The following is a 9110-nucleotide window of genomic DNA, read 5'->3' as shown; positions in this document are numbered from 1 at the left end:
GTACTGCTGTTATCACTTAAATTCGGAATTAGGATTGCTTATCACAGCTCGCAACTTCTATAGATTGATTCCCGCCAATAAGTTGCAAATCGCAATGGAAATTGGAAAGCCGAGGAAGTTTCGACTTGGACCAATATGTAATAGCATTCAATATTATAGTTTATGCCCTAAAGGCTGTGATGTATGAAAAAAAAATCCATGTTGTCTTAGCTGTCTTTCTCGGTCGTTAATGATCCAACACCAAAAATGGTGTAATATATGGGTTTGAGTCACCCGACTTCTTGATTGACTGCAATTAACTATAGTGACAAGAAAATATTTTAATACTGAATACTAATAAATAATAATTGTTTTCTATCTAAATTATAATAATGGCTTTGGACCTGAGCGTGTTTGACGACTACACACAGTCATCGTTGATGAGAGGTAAATCAGGGTATAATTAAAATCTTATTTGCCAAATATTAATAAAAAACAATTTGTTTTTTCATAAAACTTTTTATTAAAGTGTATTATTATATTACGAATTTAAGATTTGATTTAAAAATTCACAAATACAAAATTACCATACTTATGATAATGTTATAACTGGTGTTTGAAAATTATTCATTGGGGAATTGACTTAGTTTGATTATTTGACTTAGTTATCAGTAAAAAAAAAGTTTTGTAGAAGCTACTAAAATATGAACTAGTTATACAACAGTATAACACGTTTGACTTGTTCAGTGCCTGTAAGAATAAAAAAACAGTATTGATTCTGATAATGAAGAGTATATGATATAACCAAACACATACATATTTACTGCTTTATACTTAAACATGTAAAAAATGTCGTATGGAGAAAATCATAGTAGTGAAAAGAAATTACACTATTTCGTTTGGTAAAATTATTTTGCTTTCTTATTAGAACATTATTTGAATGAATTGTAGCAGTTTACATAAAATTGTTTTACTTATATATTTTTTATAAATTCAAAATTTTCTGTTTGTATTTTTACCTCAATTATTATAGCATTAGATTAAATTAAAGAAATAAAAACTTAATTTAACCTTGTTAAAAGCATAAATTAAATTGGTTATGCATAACCAATTAGTTATTTAATTGAATTGACATAATATTAATTTTTTTTTCCAATTGTATCCAATAACTACTGTTTATAATTATAGAGTCGATATTGACAGCAAAAAGTGTATTCAGTTACACAGAAGTTGAACTCAGAAATAAAGCCAATTTAACGGCGTCTGCTGCAAGAAGAGTATTTATTGAAGCATCTAAAATTGGTCTACTAAAATACAAGTAAACATTGTATATAATTTATACATTTTATTAATGTGGCATGTTTTATTTAAACATTTAAATAATAATATACAAACCAAAGTAGACTAAAATTCAACGATGAAATTATTACGACGGGATCCAAAGATATAGATGACATGTTAGGCGGTGGTCTTTTCCAGTGTGGCATTACAGAGATATCGGGAGAGAGTGGTTGTGGAAAAACACAATTTTGTCTACAAGTCGCACTTACCGTTCAGTTACCATTATCTCTAGGAGGAGCAAAATCTGGTTAGACGTTAATTCTCATATAGTTTCATCTTTTAAATTTACTTTCGTTTCGAATAGGAGCTGCCTACATTTGTACAGAAGATCGGTTTCCTTCGAGTAGAATCCAACAAATGATTAGTAACATATATTCTAAGTATCAGAGTAACAACAGAAGCGATAGCTTAGAAATGTCACAAATAAATTATGGAGACAATATCTTAATTAATCATGTCGCCACAGTGGTAAATTATGGCAATGTTTATTGTTCTGTGTGATTAATGGATAAAAGTATTTGAATGTGATAAAACAATTTTTTTTTTTTTTTAGGAAGATTTGAAGAAATGTGTTCATAGTATGCTTCCCAAAGTGCTGAATCATAAATCGATAAAACTCATAGTCATAGATAGTATAACTGCTGTATTCCGAGGAGAATATGCACAGAATGAAGCTCAGCGCAGATCTAAAGATTTAAGAGATGTTGCATTTTGGTTAAATAATTTATCAGTAAAATTTGGGTTATGGATCCTGTGTGTCAATCAGGTGAAACATAATTATGATGTTGTGATTTCAATTTATAACTTATCCAAATAATCATTGACTTGAACAGGTGACATCCTCGTTATCAGAAAACGATGGCAGAAATTTGGTTCCTTCTTTAGGATTATCATGGGCTAATTTAGTAACAACGCGACTAATGATGTCCAAAACAGTAAATTTTAGGTACATAGAATTGATGTTTAGTCCACATGCAGGTCCCAAACGTATTCCATTTACAGTAACACAACGAGGAATTGAAACAGAAAATTGAGCTTTTAATGAGTTTATTTATAATTATTGTTTCTTAATTTATATTATATATATATATATTTTACCTAATGATCAGTCATAATACCTTTTCCCATTGTTTTATAGTAGTTATATAAACAAATACAAATTTTTAAGTAAAAAAAATATTGATTTTTAGATTTTACCATGAAAAACATTTGTAAAGTGATACTTAAATCATTTTTTACAACGATTAAAATACATTTGTTTTTTCACCGTAAATGATTATTAAAAACTTATATACATTTATTTTATGAATCTAAAATTGCATCACAAGTTAATAATTGAATATTGCTATTCAAATATGAGCGAAGCAGATGCGTAACTCACAGAAGAATCACTCATGTTGTAGCATTGACTTGATTGGGCGTACTTGAGAAATTTGAGTATCATATTTTGCTGATTAGATGAAGACTTTTGTAGATGGCTGGCAGCCTACAAGAATATTATAGTTAAATTATCATCAATTCATGGCAGTTGTACATAGTTACAATAAAAAAATTAGTTACTTATTTTGTTAACTATATATAAGTAATATTTTTCATTTTAAAAACCGGATCAACAATATTAAATTATACAATATGCATAGATAGTAAAATGAGAATATAAATTAGATATGTATACCTGTAATAAAACGCTAATGGGATGTCTGCCACATATAGTGTTTGAATAAGTCTTCAAATATTCGACAAATGCTGCTGGCTTTAAAGTTTCAATAATTTCCATGCCCTTGTGATCTAATGTTTCAATACATCGATGAATCTCGCCCCAAGAACGTTCGTAAAAAGTGTAACGAAAACGTTGACCCCAATGGCAAAAGTCAGAGGAAATCACAAATAAATTAGTCGGGTCTGCCAAATATTTTGAAAAAATTTGTCCATACAGTGCTTCTTTGTCTGTGCTTAATGAGCCAACCATTACTGGCACAATGGTGAATTTATCCTTGTAACTAAAACATTCAAGCATAACATTATTTTATGATTAGTTACTTAAATATATTTAACTTATTACTCTTGCATCACTTTGGCAATATATGGTAATTGCATTTCCATGCTGTGTTCGTCTTCATCTACTTTCAAGCTCATTCGCTCAAATTTCCCAGTTGATTCAAGTTCTTCATAAACTGAAAAATTATAAATAACACGATTTACAAAAAAAAATCAAAAAAATCTGTTATTATTAATACCTTCACTATCTATTTGTAAATCATAGAACGGTGTTCTGTATTTTACAGCACTTGACAAAGCACACCCAGAGAGACGAACATTGTGAGAAGGACCCAATATAAAAATTCGTTGGCTAAAAACAACAAGAATCATTTTCCAATAGGTCTACAAATAGAATTACTTACACCACAAATGGACTTATTTGACGATAAGCAAATGCTGCACATGCTCCACAATATTGATAACCAGCGTGACTATAATAGTTAAGTAAACAAAATAAACATTAAAAATTGTGTAAGTTTTACAAGTTGCAGTGCTTTAAATAAAATTTGCAAATAAAAACCCAATTTCTCATTAATGCTGGGCTGCATAAAGAATTAATAAATTTAATGGACCAATCACGGCCCACTAAATTATGTTTAAGGGACTATTAAAGGTTTATGCAACCCGGCATAAATCTTTTATCTCCTGCCATCGCCAATTCAATATTCACTCCACATACCTTAAATACAGGTTAAGCCACAGCTATATGTAATAACTAATTAGTACATTTAAATGTGGGTTTAACATTTCTTAATACTGAAGGGCAGTATTATGTTTTATGAACAACAATTCTTCCATACAACATAATCTTTAGTTTAATAAAAAAAAAAAAGCCTTATTCAACCACATCTAGTTCAATTTTTTTTCATCCCAAAAACTATCGATGGAAATATTTTAAATATTCATATTTTCCGAGAAAATTACCCAAAATGAATCACCCTGTACTGATATAATAAAAAAAATATATAAACTAGTAGGTACTCTAAAAATTTAAGACCGTGAATTCCTTTTTTAAGGTCAACGGTACAAAAGTCTGGGAGAAAAAAAGTCTGATAAAAGGCCTGGATATTATTTTATCATACAAAAAAAAAAAGTAATATTTTATTAATCCTAGTTGAAAAATGTATGTATTAAAAATTATTTAATTGTACCTTTGTTTAATTTTTAAGTGAAGTCTGTTGATATAACATATATATGTTATATATGTATTTTAGTACATTGTGTATAGTAGTAACCTACAAGTATTTACTTTTAAAAGATGGATTTTTTTTTTTAAAAAAAAAGGGACAAAATGATATTGTTACATTATTTTAAACTTATCATTATTATGTAGCTTAACGGGCCTTGAGGGTCCAATGCTACCATCATTTGATGGTTTCTAGATAAATTTGCTATCCGGGATGGTTCACCAGTCCGTCGCTTGAGAGGAGGATGACGATTTTACGTCCAGAAAACTGAGAGCCTGCGACTGAATGTAGAACCGGCAATAGTGAGCGCCAAACTGGACTAACATCTATAGCTTTTATAATTATGATTTCTTTATTAATTTTTTGTATGCCACCAGGCCTTATTATCCAGTATTCTTTATTTACGTTTGTTAATTTTAATAACCAACACACATTACAATTTTTTAGTTCTATTTTCCTGATAGGTCCCAATTATGTTATACGCCTTAATAATAGTATTCAGTATTCTAAAATTCTGACTATTTTTTAATTAACTAATATGATCAAAAAAAGGTTAGAGTATACAATAAAAACAAATTGATTTAAAAGGGGTTTACATACGGAGCTATAATGGCTCTGGCAGGTCCATGTGTAAGATCGGCTGCTCCTAACCAATTCTCTAGTTGATTGTTAAGTTCTTTTGCTGTAAATAAGAACAAAGAACTTGGGTTTCGCTAAATTCAAATGACATAACAATTATTTTACCGGAGTCAGAATACCAGCTTCCAGCATGACTTGCTCTGCGTACCGCCATTTCTTCCAATATTGGATAGAATTTTTTTAAAAAAATGTAGCAAAATGATATAATCACTATACAAACTTTAAGAAAAAACGAATTATACCTAGTTAAAAATAACTTAAATAGTTTAAAGATTGGAATTTTTTACAATTTACATACTTGATACTACTATTGACTATAGTCTATAACAGTACTTTACAAGCGAATAGCGATACTACTGGTACTTGGAAGTGAACTGTGAAATAACCAATAGGATTACACCTTTTTACAATGAAGTGATAAAATTAATTTGATAATATATACAGTGTAACCAATGCCATTATTGATTTGTACCTTTTTTTTTACATATGTTTAATGGTTGGTAGCCGTGTTTTTTGACTTTGAGAAATGTTATCAGATAAGCGTAGATAAGCACTAAGCAGTCTTCTAAAATTATATGGTGCTGATAAGACGTTATAAATGGTGTAGGGTGTAGACTGTAGTCGGACGTGGAATTAAATTCGATTCACTTCGAGTATTATATTGTTGCATTCTTGAGAATCCAAATTATTTTGGCATTTCAATTTGGACCAAAGTTATCAGTCCCGGACGACCTGCGACTGCGTACGCAGTTCCATGAATTAATACATATTTATACATATTTGGATCACTAATTCGGCTGTTATGTCTGCTTCAGCGATTTATATACTGGATGTCAAAGGTAAGGTGTTGATATCGAAGAACTATCGAGGAGATATCGCACCTAATGTCATTGAAAAGTTCATGCCACTGTTGATGGAGAAAGAAGAAGAAGGTTCACTAACGCCTTTATTACAAACGGATGAGTGTACATTTACATATATAAAATGTAACAATCTGTATGTTGTATCAACGACTAAGAAAAATGCTAATATTATGCTAGTATTTGTTTTCCTGCACAAAATTGTACGTGTGATGAATGAATATTTCAAAGAAATTGAAGAGGAAAGCATACGTGATAATTTTGTTGTTATTTATGAATTGCTCGACGAACTTTTAGATTTTGGTTACCCACAAACAACCGATAGCAAAATTTTACAAGAGTATATCACTCAAGATGGACACAAACTCGAAATACAACCGAGAATTCCAATGGCTGTCACTAACGCTGTGTCCTGGCGTTCTGAAGGGCTTAAATACAGGAAAAATGAAGTGTTCTTAGATGTGATAGAATCTGTAAATTTATTAGCTAGTGTCAATGGTAATGTTTTGAGAAGTGAAATTGTGGGCTCAATTAAAATGAGAGTGTATTTGTCTGGTATGCCCGAGTTGAGATTAGGGCTTAATGATAAAGTTCTTTTTGAAAGTACTGGAAGAGGTAAATCTAAATCCGTAGAGCTAGAAGATGTTAAATTTCACCAGTGTGTACGTCTCTCAAGATTCGAAAATGACAGAACCATATCATTTATTCCACCAGACGGCGAATTTGATCTTATGACATACCGGTAATTATTACATTGAGTTTAACATTTATAAAATTAAAACCAGTGTGTACTGTATTGGCAATTAAAAGTTTATTACTGGAACAGTGAACTATAAACTAGAATTTTTAGGAGCGTTCGTATAGGTAATTTTTCACTAAACTTAACATTAAGCTAAAATTTATAAACATATATTAACACAGGAAAGAAGGATCTATTTTGATATTTAATTTGTTTTTCAATTTTTATAACACATGCAGGCTTAATTTGTTTTAAAAACATATATTTTTATTTTGAACAGTTCTTATGTATAAGCTTTCATGTTCTTAAAAATAATCCGATTTAAGTTTTGAAAAAATATTTGGATTCAAATAGTATAATATAATTTTTATTTGTAAAATGTGACGTATAAATAAGATTTGAGTATTAATTTAATTATATTAGCAAATTTGTTTTTATTTTCACAGGTTGAGTACACATATTAAACCTTTAATTTGGATTGAGAGTGTCATTGAAAGGCATGCCCATAGCCGTGTTGAATACATAGTGAAAGCGAAATCACAGTTCAAAAGACGCTCTACAGCTAATAATGTTGAGGTAGTTATTCAAGTTCCGATGGACGCTGACTCTCCGAAGTTTAAAACTACAGTCGGCTCAGTTAAGTACATGCCGGAGCAAAATGCTCTAGTGTGGTCGATAAAGTCATTCCCTGGAGGCAAAGAGTACTTGATGAGGGCGCATTTTGGTTTGCCAAGTGTCGAATGTGAAGAAACTGAAGGAAGACCGCCCATTCAGGTGAGATTTGAAATACCGTACTTTACAACTTCAGGAATACAGGTTAGGTACTTAAAAATTATTGAGAAAAGCGGCTATCAAGCATTACCGTGGGTGCGATATATTACTCAAAATGGAGATTATCAATTAAGAACTAACTAAAACCTGTATTTTGATGTAGTACTAAGTTAATTCCATTATGAATTAGTTTTATATATTTAAAAATATAATTATATAAAGAATTTTTTTTTTTGCTAATATTAATAATATGAAATTAGTTTTAGTCTTACGATTACAACTTATTGTTCCGTCCTAATTGTTGTATTAATCATTTTGTCATTTAAACTTCACGTTAATTTTATTTTACTAATGTAATTTTGAGTAATATACAAAAAAGTTATGATGAATGAGCATAATAGTTGTATAGTAAAGATTTTTTTACATTTTAAACAATTATTTTATGTAACATTATTATTGTTAATATTCATTTACCATACAAATATTTAATTTAGTTAAAATAAGCCTTTTTTTGCAATTTTTTTTTGATTTTGTCAAAATATTGTGTTTACTGTTTATATATATTTAAAAAACTGTATAGTAAGTATAACTGTATAACTGTTTTACTTATAATAAAACTATAGTCATATTCGTGTTTTTAATTCATTTTCTTAAAAAATAATTTTATGGAATAATTGTTTTAATACCATGAATAAACTAATAATAGTGGACGGTTTTGGTGTTACAATGATATGTATTATATTTTTATTATTTTTAGCTATAGCAACTCCTGAAGACCTGTGACTTCTATAACCCAATTTTCTATATCTCCACTATACCCTAACCTTGATATGCTGGTTTTTATTTTTCTGATCATGCAAAAAACTGTAATTTTGTTTACAAATGAGTACACAACAGTGTAGATTAGTATCATACATAAAACTGAAACATTATATGAATGTATTGTGAATTTTTTTTATTGTAAACGAATGGGTATATTTGATTACATACAGATCTGTAGAGTATACACTTCAAAAATTAAACATAATTTAATAAACAGGTTTTACAAAATAAATAATAATACTTCTACAGTATAAATATCTCCTTTAAAAAACAAATTAATAGTATTAATGGTATAGGTATTTTATGTTATTTACAGTAATCGAATTAAAAAAAATATATTTTATTTAAAAACAATTATGGAAGTAGACCATTTTTTTTACGCTAAATAACTAAAAACTTTTATGAATAAGTTTTTATTTTTTTTTTGCAACTTTTTTACAAAACTTTCTGTATAACTGTTCTAAAAGAATTTTTTAAATAGCTGTTAGTATGGACTTTCATTTTTGTTTCAAAATTATTGTTTTTTTTTATAAAAATTTTTTAGATTGACTATTTTTATCTTATTGTTAAAATTGTAGTTTTTTTGAAAAAGTTCTAGAACTTTTTTTGAACCCCCGTTATTTGTAATAATATAGATGATTATTTAAACAATAGAAGAATACATAGTAAGTACTAATAAATACTTGATAGTCACATTTAACTGATTCACTTATTATTTTTATGTGAAATTTA

The 9110-nt window shown here is 28.8% G+C and overlaps 3 protein-coding genes across 5 annotated transcripts; 2 read left to right on the top strand and 1 right to left on the bottom strand.

Moving 5' to 3' along the window:
• The first annotated feature begins 59 nt into the window (after positions 1-59).
• On the top strand, positions 60-2501 carry LOC126847182 (DNA repair protein XRCC3). 3 transcript variants are annotated; one of them, XM_050587286.1, is made up of 6 exons: positions 60-426; positions 1168-1297; positions 1383-1567; positions 1625-1788; positions 1874-2086; positions 2154-2501. In XM_050587286.1, exons 1-6 carry the CDS (start codon positions 372-374, stop codon positions 2352-2354), a joined length of 948 nt encoding a protein of 315 aa, XP_050443243.1. In that variant the 5' UTR covers positions 60-371; the 3' UTR covers positions 2355-2501. The 3 variants fall into 3 exon arrangements, with proteins under 3 accessions (XP_050443243.1, XP_050443241.1, XP_050443244.1); XM_050587284.1 differs by having other exon boundaries at positions 61-426; positions 1380-1567; positions 2154-2498; XM_050587287.1 differs by lacking the exon at positions 60-426 and adding an exon at positions 762-881 and having other exon boundaries at positions 1380-1567; positions 2154-2499.
• LOC126847183 (protein MEMO1) lies at positions 2338-5552 on the bottom strand. Its single transcript, XM_050587288.1, has 8 exons — positions 5485-5552; positions 5292-5405; positions 5148-5229; positions 3723-3791; positions 3558-3670; positions 3383-3494; positions 2996-3320; positions 2338-2806 (listed from the first exon to the last, which is right to left on the bottom strand). The coding sequence occupies exons 2-8, from the start codon at positions 5338-5340 to the stop codon at positions 2666-2668; spliced, it is 891 nt and encodes a 296-aa protein (XP_050443245.1). The 5' UTR covers positions 5341-5405; positions 5485-5552; the 3' UTR covers positions 2338-2665.
• A 206-nt stretch (positions 5553-5758) lies between these two features.
• Positions 5759-7921, top strand: LOC126846464 (AP-1 complex subunit mu-1). Its single transcript, XM_050585879.1, has 2 exons — positions 5759-6788; positions 7232-7921. The coding sequence occupies exons 1-2, from the start codon at positions 5989-5991 to the stop codon at positions 7698-7700; spliced, it is 1269 nt and encodes a 422-aa protein (XP_050441836.1). The 5' UTR covers positions 5759-5988; the 3' UTR covers positions 7701-7921.
• Positions 7922-9110: the final 1189 nt, after the last annotated feature.

Source organism: Adelges cooleyi, unplaced genomic scaffold, assembly GCF_023614345.1.
Source record: "Adelges cooleyi isolate 19-005CV unplaced genomic scaffold, UGA_ACOO_1.1 ACOO_flye_CR_arks_rails_tigmint_CR_PRNA_9, whole genome shotgun sequence".
Classification (NCBI taxonomy): domain Eukaryota; kingdom Metazoa; phylum Arthropoda; class Insecta; order Hemiptera; family Adelgidae; genus Adelges; species Adelges cooleyi.
The sequence above is the reverse complement of the archived record's forward strand: the minus strand, read 5'-3'. Positions and strand labels throughout refer to the sequence as shown.

Bases quoted from the DNA above. Each gene is read 5' to 3' on its own strand.
- LOC126847182 (XM_050587284.1), top strand. From the start codon at position 372: ATGGCTTTGGACCTGAGCGTGTTTGACGACTACACACAGTCATCGTTG. The intron at 427-1,167 runs GTAAATCAGGGT...TTATAATTATAG, and splicing joins ACAGTCATCGTTGATGAGAG to AGTCGATATTGACAGCAAAA. The intron at 1,789-1,873 runs GTAAATTATGGC...TTTTTTTTTTAG, and splicing joins TTAATCATGTCGCCACAGTG to GAAGATTTGAAGAAATGTGT.
- LOC126847183 (XM_050587288.1), bottom strand. From the start codon at position 5,340: ATGGCGGTACGCAGAGCAAGTCATGCTGGAAGCTGGTATTCTGACTCC. The intron at 5,230-5,291 runs GTAAAATAATTG...TCTTATTTACAG, and splicing joins AAGCTGGTATTCTGACTCCG to CAAAAGAACTTAACAATCAA. The intron at 3,495-3,557 runs GTATTAATAATA...ATAATTTTTCAG, and splicing joins TTTACAAATAGATAGTGAAG to TTTATGAAGAACTTGAATCA.
- LOC126846464 (XM_050585879.1), top strand. From the start codon at position 5,989: ATGTCTGCTTCAGCGATTTATATACTGGATGTCAAAGGTAAGGTGTTG. The intron at 6,789-7,231 runs GTAATTATTACA...TTATTTTCACAG, and splicing joins TTTGATCTTATGACATACCG to GTTGAGTACACATATTAAAC.